At 43.9% G+C, this 23,994-nt stretch overlaps 1 protein-coding gene across 1 annotated transcript in view; it reads left to right on the forward strand.

The window, feature by feature from the left end:
- LOC122808397 (gastrula zinc finger protein XlCGF26.1-like) overlaps positions 1-23,994 on the forward strand; it is a 259,922-nt gene that overhangs the window by 6,204 nt on the left and 229,724 nt on the right. Inside the window, exon 2 of the mRNA XM_044079365.1 lies at positions 8,763-8,889. Within this exon, the coding sequence (XP_043935300.1) occupies positions 8,763-8,889 (127 nt within the window). The remainder of the gene's footprint in view (positions 1-8,762; positions 8,890-23,994) is intronic.

Here is a 23,994-nt window from a genome sequence, read left to right on the forward strand (position 1 = left end):
CAGGGGGGATGCCGTGATAGAGGTCCAATCAGTGTTGAAATCCCCCAAGATAAGTATCCTGAGGGAGGGTGGTGGAAGTCCAATGTAAAATGGACTGTAAAGTGGCAATATTGTCACCTAGTGGTAAGTAGACACATATAATTTTGAGTTGTTTCTGATGGTTTAATTTTATATTTGCAAACAGGGTTTCTGCATAGCCAAAAGTGGGGATATCTTTACATATTTGTTGGAGAGTAAGGTTTTGCCTGTAAAGTAGGGCAATGCCCCCACCTGTTTTAGCTATTCGATCACATCTAAGGATGTTGTAGCCGGGAGGGGATATGGTGGTATCTTTGATGTGGGGCTTGAGCCAGGTCTTGGTTAGGAGTACAATGTCAGGGTTATAGAAGGATATAGAGGCAGGTAGCTCTTCAATTTTATTCATGATGCTGTGGATGTTTATACTGAGTATTAAGAGGTCAGAGGGTTTTTACTTGCAAGGGATATTAGATCCTTGTAGGTTTGTAGCGGTGGGTATAGTAGTGGAGGGGCCTGGGTTAGGGTGGATGTCGTCACTGAGTGCAAGTTGGTTAGTAGCAGTGGTCAGTGTGTGTAGGTAATTAGCGATTATTATTATAATACCATACACCTGAAGCAAAGGGATTTGGCCAGAAATACAATCCTCCTCCCAACACCATTTAAGATCTGAACAAAATCACCAGCTATCCATAGCCAAATCTCGCAATCACTCTGGTGACTTCAATGGTCAGTCTTTGCACCAAGACTGGAACTCTGTGTCATTACAGATTATGACTGCGGGTAACATAAAGTCTATTACTCAACAACTAAACAATTAATATGCAATAAAACTGTTTTTTGCATGTAATTTTGAATCGGAATTGCAGGAAATGTAATAACCAGTCTGCACTTGTCCTTATTTCAAAATTACAGCTACAACCATCACTCTTTTGAAATTTCATGTATAATTAAACTCCACGCCCTCCTGTTATCATATGCATATCTCTTCTATCATCTCCTGCTTCTATCCGTTTTCAGATCTCCCATCCTGTTTATATTACTCTCTCCTAGATGCCATCCTCCTGTTACCAGTAAGATGGTCTCACACTTTTCTTCATAGGTAAGTACTAGGCCCTGGAGCCATTGCAAGCCTAGCCCTAGGGTGTTCCCAGTCACCTGGCTTACCAGACGTTAGTTCCCTGTGCTCCTGTCTAGCAGTGCAATTGAAGTGATCCCCGGGGTGAATTTCCTTCAGGTTCATACATTTTCTCAACCCACCTGAAATTGTATGTCTTTATTAACACTTTGCAGACTTGGTTAGACCTTTAGGCAAATGGCCTCCTTTCAGGGGAGACCTGAGGTGGTATTCATTCTGATTAGGGGAAATTTGGACAGAGCACTGGGAAACAACTTCTGCAACTCTTTTGGATGAGTGCTGTGGGACCTTTTTTATCCACTTGAGCTACCACCAACTCAGGCAGATGAAATATTGGTTTAATATCTCATCCGAGGGCCAGCACACTCATGAGTACAGCACTTCACTTTTTCTGCTTTGAAATGTCATTAGTGTAAAAAAAAATAACTCATTCCATCCAGTACAACTCTTTGGAGTGTGGCACCTTTAACTCCTAGTGGGTGTATCTTGAGCCTTTAAAAAATGAAGATGTAATGTGGTCTTATCTCGCCTACATTCATTACTGACGGGCTTGGAGCCGAGAATCGGCTCTGACTCGGCCGCTATAACTAGCACAAAGTCTCTAATTGGCTGGGCTAAGCCTATATCCCAGGATGCACCACTCCCAAACCCCCAGATCTCATTTGCCGCTTGTAGAGTGAAGATGTGGTCTCGAGCTTGGCTGTGGCTAAGTACTTTTATTGAACTTGATAGTTTCTATGGAATTTTTTCCAACCAAAAGCTATTTTAATAGCTACGTGTTTTTGTGATTTTGTAGTTGTGGTATACTTGTGTTTGGCGGGCTAGGCCTGTTTAAGTTAGAGGGCCTTAGCCCTGTTTGGTGTGTCTCCTTGGTGTTTTTGTTTAGGGGCATTTAACTTAGTCCCTTCTCCTCCCTTCGTGTTGGTGTCCATTTTGCTCTGTCGCTTAACATGTCTGGCAAAGATCAGAAAGAACATAGGCCTTCTGGGTTCAAAAAGTGTGCCAAATGTTCGTATAAGATGTCTTTGACTGATGGCCATGCCATCTGTGTATACTGTTTGGGCGTTATACACTTGCAAGAGTCCTGTAGTGTGTGTCATTCGTTCAGTTCCAGGGTCTTGCAAGAGAGAAAAAATAAGTTAATTCTCAAAGGCCTGTTAAAACCTGCCTTGGAAGAAGCTTCAGCTTCTTCTTCCCCAAGTGGGAAATCTAAGTCAAAAAAGAGATCTCCGGCTCCGACCAGTTCATCGGAGCCATCGGAGAAAAGAGCTAAAACTGTTTCACCTTTCTCGGCTTCATTTGTCTCGGAGCCACAGGAGATGCTGTCGTTACCGAAGACAGCTTCCTCAGTTCCCCTGCCCTCAGAACCGAAGGAGGTTTCTGTTGTGTTGGAGCCGACCTCGGCTCCAATTGTTTTGGAACCGATTCGGAGCAATTCTCTTAGCTTCACATAGGGAAGACTTCTTGACCCCCTTCTGTGTCCTCCAAGTTGTCTGATTCGGATTTGGATAGGGTGGTGCAGAGGCTCCTCCAGTCACCAGTGTTAACAAAATTATTCTCGGCTCCAGCCCAGTCGGCTTCGGAGCCTATCCTTGTGTCAGTTCTGATAATTCCTCCTCCGACTACCTCTGTGTCATCAGAGCCGGAGTGTTCTGAGTCGAGTGATGTCCTTGGGTCGGCTCCGAAACCATCTTTGAGTTTTTCGGCTCCGACTTCGGCTCCAACCCTTTCGGTCCCATCTGATGGTTTCGGCACTCGGGTTTCATCGTTTGGACCCAAGGGGGATACATCGGGGCTCCAGACTTTGTCTCCCTCTCGGTGCTTCGGCCGGGGGAACCCCTGTCCTGATCGTGGTCTCGGATTCGGGTGGACCCGCCTTCGAGGCCATGAGGAGCACACTGGCCAGGTCTTTGGTGACATCACTCGAGTCAACCACTCCTTTCCCGGACACTGCGACTAGAGCCTCTGATGCCCTTTTATCTGCAGACAGTGGAGCTCCAAGGCCTGAGGATACCCCCATGCATGGTCCCCTGCTTTCTGAGGGCCCTTCAGAGTCCTTGCCTGAAGAGCCTCCCAGAAAGAAGCTGTGTAAGAGAAAACACACAGTCTCCCCAGATGAGTCTGTCACCTCAGACGTCAACCTCGATGATGCAGAGGAGTCCCCTAAGTAGTCCTCCGACGATGTCTCATTCTCCGACATCCTGGAGGTTTTGAGACAGAGAGGCGACTGGCCCTCCAAAACCCCCTCTGAGGAGGAGTCGGTCTTCCTCAAGGCCTTCGGAGCCCGACCTTCCACCTCCTGGGTGTCTCCCCACCGAACTGTTAGACCTTATTTGTCAAAGAGTGTGGGAACATTCTGACTCAGTGGAACCGGTCCCCAGTCGCCCCAACAAGTTTTTGTCTGTGCCTTCTGGGAAAGAATTTCTGAAGAAAGGAGTTCCTGTAGATGCCATGGTGGTGGCGTCTGCCACTCAGCAAGAAGTTGCAGAGCCTTCTGCTTCCATTCATCCTCCTAATAAGGAGTCCAGGAGTATGGATCGGTATGGAAAGCGTACCCTGTCCTCAGCGACCTTTACTTTGCGGTCGCTGAATTATCTGTGTCATTTTACGAGGCTCCAAAGAGATCTCCTCAAGGAGTTGGGAGATACTCTGTCGGGTAACTTGCCTGAGGCGGTGAACCAGACTGTCAATGCCCAGCTGTCTACCCTGTCTTCTATTGTTAACTCAACCATGAGGCTCATATCCTATGCAGCCGAGGGGGCGGGTAGGGCAGCTAGCTCAGGTGTAGCCCTCAGGAGGCAAGCCCGGATGCGCCTGCGTCACTTCGAGGAGGCCTTCAAGTCTTCCTTCATGGATGCTCCCTTTGACTGGTCCTCCCTCTTTGGACCTAAAGTGAAAGACACTCTCACCAGATGTGAGCAAGAGGGTAAGACTTTGGGCCCATTTTTTGCTTCCCTCTAGACCTTATCCCAAGGTGCAGAGGGGAGGAAAGATGTGGTTCAGGAAGTCCCAGAAGTCTTATCCTGACCATCATGGTGACCCCCCCCCTCCAGAGGCAGAGGAGGGGGGAATTATTCTGGAAGACGTTGCCTTAGGGGTGGGGGAGGCCCCCACAACTCAGGAGACCATGAATCCTTTCATGGTTCCTCCTACCAACGTCCCTGAGGGACTGCCTGACTGTGCCTCTCCGGAGCCAGTCGGGTGTCGTTTCACGAAGCATCTGCAAGCCTGGGAAAACATCACTCAAGATCATTGGGTGCTTCAAATTATTGCCGGAGGTTACACCATTCCCTTTATCTCTCCCCCTCCGCCACCCAAGAGAGTCCCAGATGTTCCACCCAGTCAAAGGGACCAAGCAGCGTTAGAAGTCTCAAAGCTTCTGGAAAAAGGAGCCATCCAACCAGTCCCCTCAGACCAGATCGGATCAGGAATTTACTCAAGGTTATTTTTTGTGCCCAAAAGAACAGGGTACTTGAGGCCCATCCTGGATCTCAGCCGTTTAAACTGCTTCATCAGGAAGTCCAAGTTCCGAATGGTCACTCTTCAAACCATTTTTCTCTTGTTGGGAAAAGGTGTATGGATGTGCTCCATCAATATCAAGGACGCCTATTATCACATCAAGATAAACAAGGCCTCCAGGAATCCCTTACGCTTCCGGCTGGGAGCCAGTCATTTCCAATTTCGAGCCCAGCCCTTTGGTCTCACCACAGCCCCCAGGGTGTTTACCAAATGTCTGGCAGTGGTGACTGCTCACCTGAGATGTCTAGGATTCCAGGTGTTTCCTTACCTAGACGACTGGCTTCTCACCGCCCCCACCAGGCATCTACTTGTCCAGGCCATGAAGGCCACCATCAACTTGGGTCAACTCCTAGGGATTACTTTCAACTGTCAAAAATCTGTCTTGCTGCCATTACAACATGTTACATTTATCGGCGCAGAGCTAGATTCCATACAAATGAAGGCTTTCCTTCCCACAGAAAGAATAAAACTGCTACAGGCTCAAGTTTTGGCCATATTACCTCTGAAAAGGATCCAAGCCAGACTAGTTCTTCAGTTACTAGGTTCCATGGCGGCCACCATCCTACTAGTACCTCTGGCCAGGCTACATATGAGGACACTACAGTGGCTTCTTTTGGTTCAGTGGTCCTTTCAAGAGCTCCCTCTGTCTCATCTGATTCTTATAACGGAACAATGCTGACAGGATCTGCGTTGGTGGCTTCATTCACCCAATCTAAACACAGGGAGATCTCTGAATTCTCTGCCCCCTACTGCCACAGTGACCACGGACGCTTCCCAGACAGGGTGGGGGGGCATTATCTGGGCAGAACGGTCCAAGGCACGTGGCAGGAACACAAGGTACACTTGCATATAAATGTTCTGGAGATGAGAGCGGTGCAGGCACTTCACAGCTCTATTCCCAAGGGCACTATCTCAATTCTTTCTGACAGCATGTCTGTCGTGTGGTACCTGAACAAACAGGGGGGGAACTAAGTCCTATCCCCTTTGCAGAGAGGCCATGAGAGTGTGGAATTGGGCGGTGTCTTCCCAACTTTTCCTAGTGGCAATGCACATTCCGGGGAAGTCCAATGTGATAGCAGACAGGCTAAGCAGAGCTATTCTGATGCCTCACGAGTGGTCTCTGAATGATCGAGTTGCGGCTCGGATCTTCTCCAGGTGGGGTCTACCTTGCTGCGACCTATTTGCCAGTCCCCTAAATGCCAAGTCCAGCAATTACTTCACTCTGATCCTCCCTCAGGGGGAGTTACCCAAGGATGCTCTAGTCCACGATTGGCCCTCCGGTCTGCTCTACGCCTTCCCCCTCTGGTCTGCTCTACGCCTTCCCCCTCTGGTCTGCTCTACGCCTTCCCTCTGGTTCCACTGCTGCCAAGAGTGATTCAGAAGGCAACTTCCTTGGGAAGCAAAATGATCTTAATCGCACTACACTGGCCCTGTCAAGTTTGGTTCCCCTTTCTCTGGAGATATACTATGGACGGTCCTTGGATTCTGGACCCAGTTCCAGACCTATTAACTCACCTGTCAGGACAGTTCCACCCATCCCTGTGAACCCTCAAGCTCACTGCCTGGCTTCTCCACTTCCGTCCTTAGTCAGACAGTTTTCCTTGGCACCGGAAGTGGTACATATACTATCTTCTTCCCACAAGCCATCCACTAAGAAGATGTATTCCAGTAAATGGAAAAGATTTGCTATCTGGGCCCAGTCGCATAACCTAGATCCCTTCACAGCCCCTGTGACGGCAGTTTTGGATTTTTTAGCTACTCTTTTCAGACAAAGTTCCACTGCCTCCACTATTAAGGTACAGCTGGCGGCAATTTCTAATTTTCACGTGAGCCTTCCCTCATGAGCCATAAACTGTGTAAAGCCTTCCTAAAAGGAGCCTGGTTATTTTGTCCCCCAGTTTCACAGCCAGTCTTGCCATGGGATTTAAACTTGGTGCTTAGGGCCATAACTTCTTCTCCCTTTGAGCCTGCAGCCACTTGTGAATTAAAATATTTGTCCTGGAAGACAACCTTTCTGGTGGCCATTACTTCAGCCAGAAGGGTATCGGAGCTTCAAGCCCTTTCTGTCAAACCTCCTTATTTGATTTTTCATAAGGATAGAGTACCCTTGAGACACAACCCTTCCTTTCTTCCTAAGGTTTCTTCTACCTTCTGTCTTCACCAATCCATTGAGTTACCGGTGTTTTTCCCAAGCTTTTCAAACAGGGCAGAATTCAAATTTCACCAATTGGATGTACATCGACAACTGAGGTTTTATTTGCACAGGACAAAACAAGAGAGGAAATCAGATCAGTTGTTTGTGTCCTTTTCAGAGAACAGGATTGGTAGCCCTGTGACCAAAGGCACTATTGCAAGGTGGATTAAGGACTGTATCTCATTTATTTACACATCAGCAGGTAGAGATCTACCCTTCCCAGTTAAGGCGCATTCTACCAGGGCTATGGCTACCTCAGTGGCTTTTCATGCTAGGCTCTCTTTGGATGAAATCTGTGCGGCAACCACCTGGGCTTCCCCACACACCTTTATTTCTCATTATAAGCTGGACATGGCTTCTAGAGGCCGGGCTTCCTTTGGTTCCACGGTGCTCAGGAGTGTTTTCCCATGAGCCTCCCAGGATATAGGTGCTAGGGACGCTGTCCCGTCAGTAATGAATGTAGGTGAGATAGGACCACATTATATCATTTAGTTATGTACTCACCATAACGATAGATGTATGTGGTCCATCTCGCCTACATTCTTATGTACTCGCCCACCTTCCCCCTTCCTGGTGGACTTGGAGAAATTTATATTCTTAGACCCTTCTGAGGATATTATTTTTTTCTCTCTTCTTGCCGTGTTGTTCGGTAGGGTTATGCATGTGTAATGATGTTTTTGTGGCAAACAAGATCTGGGGGTTTGGGAGTGGTGCATCCTGGGATATAGACTTAGCCCAGCCAATTAGAGACTTCGTGCTAGTTATAGCAGCCAAGTTGGAGCCGATCCTCGGCTCCGAGCCCGTCAGTAATGAATGTAGGTGAGATGAACCACATACATCTATCATTATGGTGAGTACATAACTAAATGTTATCACCTTACAGGTCTAACAAATACTCATTGACAGAGGTCAAATGTCAATACAATTGTGTTTTCCAACATGTATGCTTAAAGATAAAATATTCTGATACTTTGTATGTAGCATGGTTTTGGAATTATTAATGCAAGTATGAACAAGTAATATTTGACGCCTAGAGGAGCAGTAGGAGTTAACTGCAGATGCACCTGCAGGCATCACTCGGATGTAATGAGTTAATCCAACTACCTGGTCTGGGAATAGAACCCATAGTCTTCTACACCAAAAGCCAGTATGTTATTTGTTGAGCTGCTGAGACTGATGGTAATGGATATGCAAATATATTTACTAGAACTCTGCATTTCTTACCTTTAAGTAGTATATATACTACTTCATCAATTTGACCGTAAAATATAAACCTAATTGTGAAGGAATCGCGTACTGCAGTAGTTTGAAAGCTGTGTACCAAGTAAGAGCCTGGTCTGTTTAATGGACAGCTATTTTGCTTTATCAAGAGTAAGGAAGTGATGATCTTGTAGGGAAGAGTTAGCAATGAAGTGACAGATTGAATTAGAGAGGGTTTGGAGTTTATTGGACTTTCATATAGAATGCGAGGTGATAAAGTGGAAGGTCATTGTTAGTAGCAGTTCTGGTAGCATTGGACAGAAATGAATAACTTTGTTTTGCGCAGAAAGACAGGGAGTTTATTTTTTTTTTTCATGTGTAGGTGAAAGGTGAGTAATGGATTGAATAAAAGACCTAGATACTTGAAGTAGGATGCAGTATCAAAAGTAGAGTTATTTAAGTAAGAAATGGCAAGGTGGTTCATGCTGTTGGACAGTCTATATGGAGGTCTAACAGCCAAACAGCATTGATTTGTTTTTTGAGGGGTTCAGTTCTAGGTTGTGCTGGATTAGCGATTATTTAAGTTGAAGCAGGACAAATAGTTGAGACTGAATTATTGCTTGGGAAATGTTAAATCTGTATTTGAATTTTTTTTATATTTGTAGAAAGACAAAGTAAAAAAAATGTTTTTTTTAGGTACCAGAAACATTTGAAGATGTTGCTGTTGAGTTTTCAAGAGAAGAATGGAAAATGCTAAGTAAAGAAGACAAGTGGCTCCATCGAGAGGTGATGGTGCAGAACTATGAGCACATGGTGTCAATAGGTAAGGAGGGCAGTCCTGCACTTACACAGCTTTTTAACTCTAATATATCTGCCATTTTGACTAAAAAAATGTTGTCTCTGCCTACTAAAAATGGTAATTTTGAGAAAGTAGTGAACTACTGAATTATAGTCACTAAATTATAACAGTTGGTACAAACTTCTTTTACTTTGACAAAATTCAAGTTAATTCACATTCTGCTATTCTTTCATTTCCCCTAGTTAATATTATTAGGATTTAAAAAGTGCCCATGGTTTGCAGCCTTTGCCCCTAATTATTTTGGGCTTTGTCCCAGATTCCGAATATAAGAATGGAGAGCTGTGTTACATAGGACAGTGATAGTAGAGAGCTATGAAGACATGACCAGAAGTTAGGATACCGGAGACCACCTCCCAAAAGAGGCCATTCACTACCTGAGTCCCTCTGGGCTCTGTGCTGGGCTTGTTCCATTTTGGCATGTACTTCAGGGAAGTCAAAGCCAATGTCAGAGGCCTCTGGCTGACCAAGTTTGCAGATGATTGCAAACTAGGAGCAGTCTTAGAATCCCTCCAAGAAATTAACATCCTACAGAAGGACTAATACAGACAAATGACTGGTGTCCGAGCTATGCCTTAAAACTCAATGCCAAGAAATGCTTAACAGTAACCTTTAGGAAACTGGCCACCCTAGGAAACTAAGTCACTGATAACATACCCCTAAGAGTGGACCCAGTAGTCTGGGATTTGCAGACATATGTGGATAGTTACTTGGCTTTTGACCATTTGTTTATGGTATTAAGGAAATCATTTTATGTTGCCCAACCTATAAGCAGAGGCATGGCATCTAGGTCCAAGTAGGTCACTGTTGCTCTGTATTTGATCCTCATCAGACCCACCATTGAGTACAATGCCCCCTTTGGTGTGTACCGGACCAGGCACATGCATGAACTGGAATGTCCACAGAGGTTCCTCATATAAAAAGAATACACTGTGTAAACAACATGTCTACACGCATTGGCTCAAAGCCCTATGTATGTACTCGCTTTGATACAGACTGTTGAGAGGAGATCTGTGCCTTTTATACAGTGTATCCTTGGATCCCACTCTGATGGACCTTTTGCACATCTGCAAAACCAGTATTTATTTTATTATTTATTTTACATTTGTTGACCAGGATAGTCTAACTGAATACATTTCGATTTTTAGCGGAGGCCTGGGGAGAAAAGCTCCAATGGATGTAACATATGCATTCGACACAATTTGCAGATAAAACAAGAGTCATAATAACATTGTACAAGTAAAACACACTTTACAGTCACAGTTAAATTTATACAGTCTAACAAACTTATGATCTGGCTTAACAAATAGCACGTTATTAGGGTTCCATTTACAAACACTGTACAAGTACACTAATATGAATAAAGATTTAATCTGACTTGGAGCAGGGACATATCCAGTGTCATATTCTGTGTCACTGTTAGACAGAGGCACAGTATACTAACCTCGAAAAAGGGCATAGCAAAATTCATTTAAAATGGGTGGCGAAAGCTAAACACACTCTGGCTAGGCTTATAAATGCCCTAGGGCAGATAGCCTAGTATGAACCTATGAGACTTGAAGTACTCCTTGAGAGTTTTTTTAGAAATGAGATAGGGTGGTATCTAGGGTAAAGGTAGCAGGAAGTGTTTTGCCAACATAGTTGGTGAACAGGGAGTCACCTGCTGTATTATTGGATTTGGTGGTTTGCACTTACCAGTCTATTAGATGAGAGGAGTGATCTGGAGTTGGGAGTGGGGATAGATGATGTCTTTCAGTGCAGGTGTATTTTCTGGTTGGCTGAGTGCTTTGTGAGCCACAATAAGTTGATTATACTGAATCTGCCTGGGTAGCTCTAGCCATCTGAGGTATTTTAGATTTTTACAATGGTGTGTTCTGTAGGGGAGACCAGTGGCAAATCTAGCAATGTTATTATAGCAGCTTGAGAGTTTAAGATCAGTTTTATTTAGGTTGGCAAGTAAAGGGGAAGCATAGAAGAGGGTAGAGAGTAAATGAGAGCAGGCAATGGCAGTCCTAGCAGGTGGGGTAAGGAATGGCTTTATCCTATATAGTGAGCCCAGCTTTCTGTTAATGGTTTTGATAATCTTAAGTTCGATGTGCATAGTAACAAAACTATCTACAATAACTCCTAGGAGTTTTGTATGGGTGTCTGGTGAGGTTATGGTATTATTATTGGACTTAATGGAAAGAGTTAACGCTGGGGATCTTTGGGTGGGGAGAAAAGTAGGAGCTTTGTTTTGTTAGGATTTAGAATCGGACAGCGAGAGGCAAGCCAGTTCTCTACTACGTTAAAAGTACTCTGAGTTGTTGTTAGCAGCTCTGTTTGTGAGGTCACAGTACAGGTCAACGTTGAGTCATCTGCGTATTGAATGCAGTTGGCTTCAGGGATGACCGTGCGGAGGTCATTAATAAAAATGGAAAACAGAAGTGGACCCAGAATAGACCCCTGGGGGACATCTAGGGTGTTGGGTAGGAGGTTTGAGAGGTTATTCTGCCATAAAGATGGATTGTTGTCTATTGTGCAGGTAGGATTCGAACTGTTGGAGAGAGTGATTGCATAGAGACATTGTTGCCAGGGTGTTGATGGTTAACCATATCAAAAGCCTTGGGCAGGTCCAAGAAAAGGGCTGAGGATAGCTTGTTGTTATTCCTGTTATAGTTTATAGCATTTGAGAAGGTGAGGAGAGCTGTGGTAGTACTATGATTTGGCCTGAAGACATGCTGAGAGTTGGCCAGAAGGTTGTTTTTGGGTTAGAAAGTACAGCAGTTGTTTGTGGACACATTTTTCCACAATTTTTTTCTAGAGGTGACAAGATGGCTGTGGGTCTGTAATTAGATAATTCAGCAGAGTTATCACCTTTATGGAGGAGTATGACATGAGATATTTTCCAAATATTTGGAACAGAGGCTGATATGGACCAGTTAATTAGAATGGAAATGGGGTATGCTATAGTATCAGCAGCTCTTTGCAAATATTCAGCAGGGAGAAGTTCAGCAGCTAGGGTCGTAGGTTTTAATTTTTTGAGCAGTGATCGAATGAAAGATGTAGAGACTGGTTGGAAGCTAAAGGTGGGCTGGGTACTGGGAGTGTTGTCCAGTGGGTTAGAGGAGTTAAGGGTAATTGGTTAGCGAGGGCTTGAATAGTTTCAGTAAAGAAATTATTAAAGTTGTTAGCAATATCCACTGGCAGTTTATTAGTAGAAGCTGAGGGAGGTGGAGTGGTGGTTTGACCTGGGTGCAGTAATTTATTTATCCCTGCCCAGAATTTTGGGGGGTTATTTTGGTTCCCTTGTTGGAGATGGAGGTGATAGTTTTTTTTATCTGATAGGATGGATCGTTTAGTCTCATTTTTTAGTTGTCTAAATTTGGTTTTCATCTTCACTACTTGATCTGGGGACTGTTTACGACATAAATTAGACATGTTGGAGGGACAGGTATTTGTCTCCCTGAATTTCCCACCACTACAACAGGCTTCCCATCCTTGTAAAACAGAGTTCTTCCCTAAACTCATTCAAGCGTAATGTGGACCGATGGATGGGAAATAAGAATTTCACTCCAGGTCTGGCACCTGTATTTCTAATGGATAGAGGCAGTCTGTAAATCTTACCCTAACTTACATATACACCCCTTAAAATAACCTCTAAAGCTCAAACTTGCAGGGTACATTTGGAATGCTTGTCTAGACTTATAAAGGCTATAATGGTCGTTAGTCTAGTGTACACCTATGAACCTATGCAGGTGAGGGCAATGTTTCCAGACTAACAATGAAAGGTCATAATAATATGGTGTTGGTAGTTATGGAGAATGGTCCCAGAGCTATTTAGGTAGATGCTGGTACAGTACTATGAACACATGCCAACAGGTGAGGAGGAGGATCCCAGAGCTACCTTGAGACTTCATCTTACAGAACTATGAACAATGGTGTCAATAGGTAAGGAGGGTGGTCCCAGAGCTACGCAGAGAGGTGATGGTGCAGAACCATGATCACATGGTGTTAGTGGGTAGTGAGGAAGGTCCCAAAGGTACACACTGAGGTGATGGTACATAATTGTGATCGCATCATGGTATCTGTAGGTAAGGAGGAAGGTTACAGAGGCAGACAGGGAGGTGATGGTACAGAACTGTGAACACATGGTGCCGATAAATAAGGAAGGTGGTCCTAGAAGTACACAAAGGTGATGGTATAGAACTTGGAGAACATTATGTCGGTAGGTAATAATGTGGTCCCAGAGGAACATGGGGAGATGATAGTATAGAACTGTGCTAACATGGTACCAGTAGGTTAAGATGAAGGTCCCAGAGGTACATGGGGAGGTGCTTGTACAGAACTGTGAACACTGTGTAAGTAGGTAAGGTGGGTGGGTCCAAAGCTACACAGCACAGTGATGGGTTAGAACATTGAGCACATGGTGTTGGTAGGTAAGGTGGATGGTCCCAAGGCTACAGAGTGCAGTGATAGGGCAGCACATTGAGCACATGGTATTGATAGGTAAGGGAGGTGATGTTACAAACTATGAATAAATGTCAGCAGGTAAAGAGAACATACCTCTCAACTGTACAGATTTTTGCAGAATGTCCAGATTCAGATTTTTACCTCATATTTTTGGTCTATTTTTCATTAAATTGTGGCTTTCTGGCAAATTAGTGGCAAATCATTAAAGACTGAAGTTACAAAATAATGACAGACATTTGAGTTACAGACATTTGAGTTAGACTTCAAACCATTCAGAAAATTCACTCCAATGCATAACCTATTATTCTAACATTAAGTTTGTAAGAGCAATATTTAAAAAATGTCCCTATTTTTTACCATTTTCTCCCTTTTATTTAGGCTTTGTCCAGATTTCTGAGAAGTATGAAGGAGAATGGTCTGAGAAGTATTCCAAGAGGTGATGCTTTTAGAAATATAGCCATGTTGTGTGTCTGTAATAAGATTGTAGAGCTACTCAGTGAGGTGTTGATGCATCACTATGAACTTGTTGTCAGTAGATGGGGAATGATTATTCTAGCTATACTAAGTGGTAATGGTACCTGGTGTCATTAGATTAGGGGATGGTGCCAGAGCTACACAGAGGCAGTGGTACTCAACCATGATCACAAGGTTTCAGCAGGTGAGACAGGTGGTCCTGCTGCTCCTCAGGAACGTGCAGGTAGAAAACTGTCAGTACATTTTTTTTAGATAAAGAAAGAGTTTTCTAGGGTGACAGATTGAAAAATGGTGCAGAACTATGAGTGTATGGTTTTGCTTGGGATGTATGACTGAGGTTGCTGGTAGTTTTGATGAGGTTTGAGAGGGTCCTAAATTGGAATGGTAGAATGCAAAAAATAGCATATGTAGGAGTGTTACCTGGAGAGGGCAGTGAGCAATGCTGCTCCACAGACGTGAGCATATCTGTGCTTGGCTGCTCCATAGACATGAGCACATCTGTGATTGGGAGCTCTGCAGACGTGAGCACATCTGTGGTTGGGAGCTCCGCAGACATGAGCGCATCTGTGGTTGGGAGCTCTGTAGATGTGAGTGCATCTGTGGTTGGGAGCTCCGCAGATGAGTAATAACCCTTAAAGGGAATATCAGCTAGACAATGACAATGACATTAGGGGTCATGTGCAGATCATAATCTGAGTTTGGCAGGAGGAGGAGTAATGCATAAGTATTGCAGCCAAACAAAGCAGGATGCCAGCCATTTCTACTAGGGCGGAAACTCCAAGGAGGTAGACCTGATGTTTTAATGGCCCCATCTAGAGTATTCTGTGACTTTGTAGGGAAAGGTTGTTAGAAATAACTAAGAAGTTCAGCCAGGATGGTTAAAGGGTTATAAGTATTGAACTGTGAGAAAAGACAAGGTTTGGGTGGTGCACATGTTAGAGGAAAACAGGGACTGCAACACTGATACTTACTTTTTGGGAGAACGGAGGGGATCTGTGTTAACAGCCAGGACAGAGGAGGGAGAGGTGGCAAAAATAGCAGTTATTATCTGGTTTCATATATTCTTGTGACTGCCCACCACTGGCCCAGAAATCAAGGAGCCTCAATCCTTACCACTAGCACCAGTGGGGGAGTTACATTGGAAAAATGACATGTACACATACAGTATTTCCAGATGCAGCTCTCTGCATCAAGTGCAATTTACCTTAAGAGCACTCTGAGACTACAGTCAGTTTGGGGCAGGTTTCACCCTCTTTCTCCAGATTCCCAATAAGATGTGTCTATATTATTTCATCGAAAGCTTAGTCTGTCAACTGTCTAAACATCGACACCTAAGCATCGAAACTTAAAAATCAACAGCCATTCTTTCCTCAGGAAAGGTTCATAGGTTGGTACTAGGCTATCAGCCGTAGGGCCTATACAAGCCTAGCTATAACAATCCCTGGATATTTCTTCCCACAGTATTTACTTCCCTGGACCCCTGTCTAGCAGGGCAGCTGACGCCATAACAATCCCTGGATATTTCTTCCCACAGTATTTACTTCCCTGGACCCCTGTCTAGCAGGGCAACTGATGTGATCCCTGGGGTGAATTTCCTATCTCCCATCCAATCGTCAAGGTTCCTTTTGAAGAGGGCCAAGGAAGTGCTCTGCTCGACATGTATGGGCAAGTCTATTCCAGATTATGGGGAGTCTCTGGGTCAGAAACCTATCCCTCCAGCATGTTTTGTTCATTGTGATGACAAGGTTTAGAGCCTTGGAGCATGTGGCTCTGAGGGATTGGGATTTCTTTAAGTGGAGCATGTCCAACAGCTCAGGGTTTGACATGGCCCTGTATGTTAAGCAGCAATCACCTCCGAGTAGACGATGTACCACAGAATATAGCTGGAGTTTTTTTAGATGGTCAGCATAGGTCATCTGCTTTAGGCCTGTGATTCTTTTAGTGAGGTATTTCTGCGGCCTTTCCAGCTGTTGCAGATGTCTTGTGAGGTACATACCAAACGGGGTGTTGTACTCTATAATGGGTCTAATGAGGGATGAGTACAGTGGGACAATGACCTCCTTTTTTCTGGATGAAAAGCCCTTCGTGATGAGGTGTGCCACATAGAAGGATTTCCTGACTGTTGTGGCGATGTGGTTATCGAAGGTGAGAACACTGTCCACCTGTGTCCCTAAGTCTCTCATCACACTTTCAGTGTTTAGTGTACTGCCACCTATGTGGTAATTCATGGGTGCATGTTTTTTCCCCAAAGGGGATAACTATACATTTCTTGGCATTAAGCTTGAGCCCATGGCTCTGTCACCAAGCATCTGTTGCTGTAAGGCCCTTTTGTAGAATATCCACATCATTTGGGAATTCAATAATGGCTCCCAGTTTGCAGTCATCTGCGAACTTTGTTAGCCAGAGTCCCTTAGTGTTGGCCTGTACTTCAGAGAAGTAGATGCCAAACAAGAAGTCGGCTACATTTACAGTCTGGGTTCTGTCAGTAAGCCAGTTGGCAGCCCATCGAGTGATGTAGGGATTTATGCCCAGCTTAGTAAGTTTATCTATGATTCTAGAGTGGGGGATGGTGTCGAAGGCCTTGACAAGGTCCAGATAGGCTGTGTGGACCTGTCTTACCCTCGTCCACAGCTCTGGAGACTGATTCAAAGACATCAGTCAGGTTCAGAAGACAAGATCGGCCCTTCACGAACCCAAACTGGGTGGGGTCCAGTGTTTGAAGGTTGCTGGCATAATGGTTAAGGTGTTTACCTTTCAAACATAAGGTGCAGGGTTTCAATGTCTTTGTTTATAAGTTCCATGCCCTTGCAGATCAGGCTTGTCGGACTGATGGGACGGTAGTTCCCAGGATCCAAGGTGGATCCCCCTTTGTGGAGTGGGATAACTGTAGCTGTGCACCACTCAGTGGGCACAAAGCCTGAGATGAGGCTATGATTAAACATAACACTTGGGTGAGGTGTGAGTTAATTTTGTAATTCATGTAGTTCATGTAGTACACAGCCCAGGATGCCATCTGTTCCCATGGATGCTGTATTTTTAGCTTTGGAGAGTGCGGTTTCTACCTGTGTGGCCGTGATTACCAGAATTTGGAAATCTTTTGGTATTGAGATGGGCCCTTTAGGGGGGTGAGAGGGGGGTGACGTTTGCACTAAATCAATCTGCCAGTATATTGGCAATATCCTTGTGATCAGTATATTTAATGCCTGTTGTAGCTCAGAACAGATCTGAGCATTGCCATTTAGATTCTTGACATAACTATAGAATGCCTTGTGGTTGTCTTTGGAATCTTTGGCAATTTTATTTTCGTAACTAGCTTTGGAGGATTTTATGAGGGATCTCAGCTTCTTACTGAGGCTGGTAAGGGAGTTTTTTTCATCCTGGGATTTTCCTCTTTTCTGCATCAGTTTCTTCCTTTTGTTGTATAGTTTGTTTATGGCAGGAGACCACAAGATTGGCTTCCTTTTTTTGGAGGAGAGCGTCTTGGTTTGATTTGGGATGGCACAATTCATGCACTAGTGGATGTGCTCATACAGTGCCTTAGTTTAGGATTCAGCAGTCGAACTTTCAGCTCCCGTCTGCATGGTTGTCATGAAGTTTGTCACTTCTGACTTGAGTAGCATGAAGTTGGCTTTAGAGAAGTTTTTTACAGAGGTTTCTGTACTGGGGGGGGTGGAGGTGGGATGGTGGATGCCAAGGGTGATTTGCTTATGGTCAGATCTGACCAATTGAGGGGGTGACCACTGGTGTGGATCATCTATCTCCCATGTTGGTAATGACCAGGTCTAGGATGTTGGAGCCCCTGGTGGGACAATTGATTAGTTGATCCAGAGCGATGGAATTTGTGAATTCCAAGAACCGTTGGGAAAAGTTGTTGGTACCCAAGTAGTTCTTCCAGTTAATGGCAGGGTAGTTAAAATCACCCAGTATCAGGGTGTTTGGTTGCATCTTAATATTTTCCAGTGTTTTTAGAAAGGTGTAGTGAGAATCTTGGGGCATAGTGGGGGATCTGTAGCAAGCTACAATTTGGATTGCAGTCTTACCTAGTGTTAGTTGCACCTGGAGAATTTCAGATGTATTGTGTTGGGCAACTAGCCTGGAGGTGTGAATATCCTTGGTGAATATGGACACTCCTCCACCTTTAGTGTTTCGGTCTTGGTTTGGTGGCCGAAAAGTGTGGTACGAGTTGTAGCCTGGTATTGCAGGGGTGCTCTCTGGAGCCTTGAACCAAGTCTCCGTTACTGCACAGATATCGATGTTCTCCATTTTTAGGAGTGCCTCGAGAGAGTACATTTTGAGGTTTAGACTTCTAGCATTACCTTCAGATTTTGCATGCTTGTATCTGTTACGGTAGTGGTTTTGTACTTTGAACCTTGCCTAAAATAGTTAGGAGTGGCAAGAGCTTTAGCCAGGACAGGTGCAGACCATCTCTGGGAAAGCATTGTGATTTGTCGATCATGTCGTCCCAGGCAGACAGATACTGGATCCCCTTTGAATGACACCAGAAGCTTAGCCAATTGTCATGTTGTCCTTGTACTGTGGTATCATTCTGGGCGAAGGCAGGATGCTACTCAGGGCCAGGGTCATACCTGCCTGGGCCACATGATCCGAGAGTTCTTCCATGTCTCTCTTCATGTAGTCCAGAGAGGTACATCTCAAATCATTCACTCCAATATGGACCATGTAGTCCAGAGAGGTACATCTCAAATCATTCACTCCAACATGGACAATGACAGAGTCATATTTGTACTATTTGTGGAGTGACTTGAGTGCCTGCATTATGTGGCGGATCCTGGCACCCGACAGGCAACTGACTAATTTTCTCCTTGTTCAGCCTGGTGAGTGGGACATCAGTGTGCCTGACTATAGAGTCACCTATGACTAAAGTGTTGGGTACTTTGTCTTGCCATAGGGGCTGTTGTTGAGTAGCACACTGGTGTTGTGAGCTATATGTCACTTTGGTTGTGACTGGTGTTTGTTTACGTTTCAGCTTCAGAGGTCCTTGTTGCTTGGGCAGGTTAGGGCTTCCGCATATGTGGGTTTAGTGTTGCTATGTGTGGGTGTTGATGCTGTGGGTTTAGAAGGGCTATGTGTTGCTTGAGGTGCAGGTGTTAACCTCCTCCTCTTGACTGTCTAGCACAATCTTGGCTGGAGAGAGCTTTGCTTCCAGTTTGGCTATGTGAGTGCATCTCTCGCAGGTTGTAGTGTTGGGTGGTAGGAGGAGAGGATTGTCTGTGTACATGAGACAGTTTCTGCATTGCCCCCAGTATGCCCAGATTCACCAGGTAGACAGGAGAAGTCACCGGAAGCTGACCCTTGGACATGCCTGTTTAGGTGCTTTTTTTGTAAAGCACAAGAGCTGTTTTCCCTCACCTTTGCAAGGCGCTTTGTAATTATAGGCTGTTTAGTGCCTATGATTAATTTCTCCTTATTGACAAGGAGAGCTGAGTGCTTGTATCAGTTTAAGGCTTCCTAGTGCTAGTCACAGCGGCTCAGATTTTAGTGCTACTACTGAGAAACCAGCTAGTTCTAAGGGGAAATTTGAAGAACAGACTTTCTGGCACCTGGAATATTTTAACTGTAGCCCCGCTGTGCTGCACAATGCAAAAAATGCGCAAACACATGTGTTTTAAGCCAGAAAGTTGAAAGGGACAGAAATCAGCCCAAAAAAAGCTAATAAAATTACAATTTCAGAGCTGGAAACCACTCCTCTAGTGTTAGGCAGTACAATGCTCAGCACTCCCACTGGTAAGCAGTAGGACTTCCCTTTACCACAACAAGGTCTGGATAGCTCTGAACACAGAAAATAAAGTCCTGAAACCAGCAGAGCCTGTGATCTGGACTATACTAGCTAGGAAAGGCAGAAAACGAGCAAACAAATTAACCAATTAAGCAATAAAAGCTAAAAACTGAGCCCTGTTCCAGCAGTCTTCGATCAGTCAAGTTCTAACTGCACACTCCTGCCACAAAGGGTGCAGGGGAACCTTGTCCGAAAAAAGATTGCCTGGATTAGTGCTCAAGTCATACAAACGAAGCTAGATTCAGCAGGCCTGAATATAGTCGATGCTACAGCAAACAAGGCGTACCAATTTCAGAAATAAGCAGTTCAAATAAGTGGGCACAATAAGCCTTTAACAAGAAATTCCCAGCTCAGAAGGGCAAAATCTAGCCTCTCCTCCCACAAGAGTGCAGACCACGAACCTTCTTAACATAAAATAACTGGCCTGAAGCCAAAGTGCTTAAACTAGAACAATACACTTTTAGAATAACAGACACTGGGTCTTCAGTCAGCAATTCCCAACTTAGAAGGATGTATGCTACCTGTCCTGCCAGAACAGTGCAGACCACAACCAGTATGAAGCCCAAGTGCTTAAACCAAAAGACTTAGAATAACAGTTACAATTTAATTAGGCTGCTACCAAGCAGTGATAAATGCAGCAGAATAAATACAATTGAGTAATTTTAGGAAGAGGCAAAACAAAATAATGTAATAAAGTAGGAAGAAACACAAATACAGTTAAAGCAAATGAATAAAGTGCAAATTTTTTAGTAAAGTGCAAGGAGAGAAGAAGGGGCAGAAAATAATTCAAGGATAAGAACCTAGGTGGTTTGGCCTTCCCAAATGTTCTCTCTGGATTAAGTAGAGTGAACACTAGACTGGGAGGGATGTTCCAGATGAAATGTACAGTAGGGGCCAGCAACTGCCAAGCTACCAACTATAACACCACCACAAGAATAGGGTGGACGGAGAAGAGACAGATGAGAAGCAGAAGGCAGTGCCCAAAAATATAGAAAACATTTCAGTCAGGCTATAAAATAGTTCAGTTAGGTCAAATTAATACAATGCAGAACAATGAAAGGTTAAAATGCAAAGAAAATATACTTGTCAATCAGTGATATATTCCCAGATAGTTTAGGGATCACACACCAGCAGTTTACAACAGTGTATAAAGGAATTTACAACAGAAACATTTTTTAAATCCACAAGCCTTGAAGGTCTCCGATAACACTAGGCTGTTAGACCAGTTTTATAAACTCCACCTCAGGAATGGGGGGGGGGGGGAACAGTTTCAGGACAGATGAGAAGCAGAAAACAGTACCAGAAGATATATAAAATATTTCAGTCAGGCTATAACATCGTTAATTCAGGCCAAATTAATACAACACAGAACTCTGAAAGGTTAAAATGCAAAGAAAATATACTTATCAATAAGCAATATATTACAAGATTGTTTAGGGATCACACACCAGCAGTTTCCAACAGTGTATTCGCTAGGCTATCGCAAAATAAAATAAACTTCTGAACCCAAACATAGTGTGGGGGGGGGGGCTTTGCCCCACACACCACCACCCCTAACTAAATATACCAACTCCGAGATCACTCTACATTGGGGAAAGGGCAAATCCCAGGTAATGACCAAGAGAATTCTTTCCCAAGGAAAGAATTTGCGTATGTAGCCATTCGCGATTTTCAAGTTTCAATGCTTAGGTGTCGATAATTAGGCATTCGACAACATAAGCTGTCGAACATGTAATAGGAACCCAATAAGACACCCCACTGGCACAGCTATAAGGTTGAGATCTCAGATGAGTAGCCAAGTCAAGTACTCCAGCACCCTTTCTGTTCAACCAGTGCTTTGTGTCCCTACCCAAGCAGCTGACACACTTTGAGGGTTGATTTATACACCCACACGCACACACACACACACACACCTGGGAAAGGCTAGCATAGGTTTGCTAGCTATGCCCCGCCCCTTCTGCCCAGACTATAAGGTAATTATTACTGCCACCAGCCAACTCTTTATCAGCTACTTTAAGGCTCTTAACAAAGGGTGTCCAGTGTTACTGTGCAATGTTACTTTCGATACAAATGTTAGTTTGACCAAGAGCAAGGCTATTAGGAGTGGCCCATACAGTGCCACAAAATAAATATGAAAATACTCTCAGAACTTAAATGTGTCTCAACACAGATTGACCACAATGAAATGTTTAAATTTATTTAATAATAAAAGAACAAGACAGTACTAAATATATGCATGTATAAATCACAGGAAATATTTAAAACAAGATTGCAGGGCAGTCTCAAATAAATAACGAAAAAATATAAACTATGCTTCACTATATTCCTGACTGAATCTAAGAGAATTACTGTACCCTCGTACACTTAATTAGAGCTGCAAGACAGATGTGGTGAGTGGATCTTGATGTTGTCAAGTTAAAGACAAAATGCAGACTGCTCTCTCTCTCTAAAAGACTTCCCAAATTAATATCTCAAATACTACTGCTGGGATCGCTTGCAGAAAGGCATTATTGCTTGTCATCTGACTCTATCCCAGGTAAACCTCCTGCTGCTGAAGGCTAGCAGTATTTAGCATCTACCTGTGAAAATGCATACACAAGAGCTTCCCCTCAGATCTTTGCAGATCCTGGAAGTTGTAAAATAATTTGCATTCCTCCACATTTAAAGACAATAGAGAAAACTTTTCTAGCACAGACATAATGTTTCCTGCTGCTCCGAAACTGAAAGATAACATATTTTTCTTGCGTGGCCATGAAGTAATTTAATTTCAGCTATTTTTTTCCTGAAGTTATCCTCCATTGTTAAAACATGTACATCTAAACAGTTACAGTAGTGTATGTACATTTCTCTTCTTTTCCAGTATGATACACATTTGTTGCATCTTTAAGCTCAGTACTTTGTAAAATACCTTTTCAACACACATACACCAGCAGTTTGATATATACATAGCATACAGTTCTAATACATTTGTAACACAAATATCTTATATGAATAGGTTCATTGGTTCATACTAGGCTATCTGCCTGAGGGCATTTATAAGCCTAGCCCATAGTTTTGTGGCTTATGCCACCCCTTTAGTTTGGAGAAACTATGCCCATTATTTAGCTGTGCCTCTGTCGAGCAGTGACACTGAGGTAACCCCTGGGGTATACCTGTGATCTCCCATCCATTGGTCAAGATTCCTCTTGAACAAGGCCAGCGAGGTGCTCTGCCTCACATATACCGGGATTTTGTTCCACAGCATAGGGAGTCTTTGGGTGATAAATCTGTCCCTCCAGCACATCCTATTAATAACCATGTCGAGGTTTAAGTCTCCCGCCCTTGTGTCTCTGAGGGATCTAGATTTTTTGAGGTGAAGCATGTTCATCAAATCTGGGTTTGACATGGCCTTGTATGTCAGGCACAGGTCACCTCTGAGCAAGCGGTAAGCAACTGAATAGAGCTGGAGTTCTTTCAGTCGGGCAGCATGACAGATTTTTGAGACCCTTTATCCTTTTGGTGAGGAACTTTTGTGGCCTCTCCAGCTGCTGCAAGTGTCGGGTCAGATACATTCCGAATGGGGCATTATACTCGATCATATTGATATTCACATAATTATTTACAAAATTCCAGATAGCTGGGCTGGCAGTATCTGCTTTTGTGACAATTCTTACATCGTGCTTACAACGTACTGGCATCTGGGAAGCTTGACTGACATTGTCACATATACATGGTTTAGAATAATTTGTCTTTTGATCCCATGTATGTATCAACATTTTTTAAAGAAATTAATCAGTGAACTTGATCTGATTTTAAGAGGAAGCCTTTCCCATGCACTGTGGAAACATGTAAAGCATGTTTTCCATTCTTGTAAAGTAAGTTTCTAGATCTACTGTTAGTTCCCTAGCTAAATGTTCTGCATGACAATTTTATAGGTTCTTATGTGTTTACTGCTAATGACCACAAAGGTTTTTTTAAGACGACCCATGTATCCCAAATCTCTGACAAGTTCTAAACCCCCTTGACAGGTGTAAGCAGGGGCTTGGGCGATGAACCGTTTACAGGCTGCCTGTGTCCCTTTATGACATGGGGCCAAACTATGGATGAATTTCCTGCTCCCCAGTCAATTGTCCAAGTTAACCTTGATTTGGGTTAGGGAGGAGCACTGCTTCACATGAATGGGGATCCTGTTCCAGAGAAGGGTGTTGTCTTTGGGATATGAACATGTCTCTTGTTCTCTTAAGAAGTGAGACGAAAACTGCTTTACTTCATTGTTGTGATCTTTATTAAACTTTAAGTTAGTACGTTGTGTGGATTTATGGTGGTTTGCTGCTTTGGCATTTATAACCTGAATTATTGTTTGTGTAGCA

Source organism: Protopterus annectens, chromosome 1.part1 (genome assembly GCF_019279795.1).
Source record: "Protopterus annectens isolate FY-2018-M chromosome 1.part1, PAN1.0, whole genome shotgun sequence".
NCBI classification, from domain to species: Eukaryota; Metazoa; Chordata; order Ceratodontiformes; family Protopteridae; genus Protopterus; species Protopterus annectens.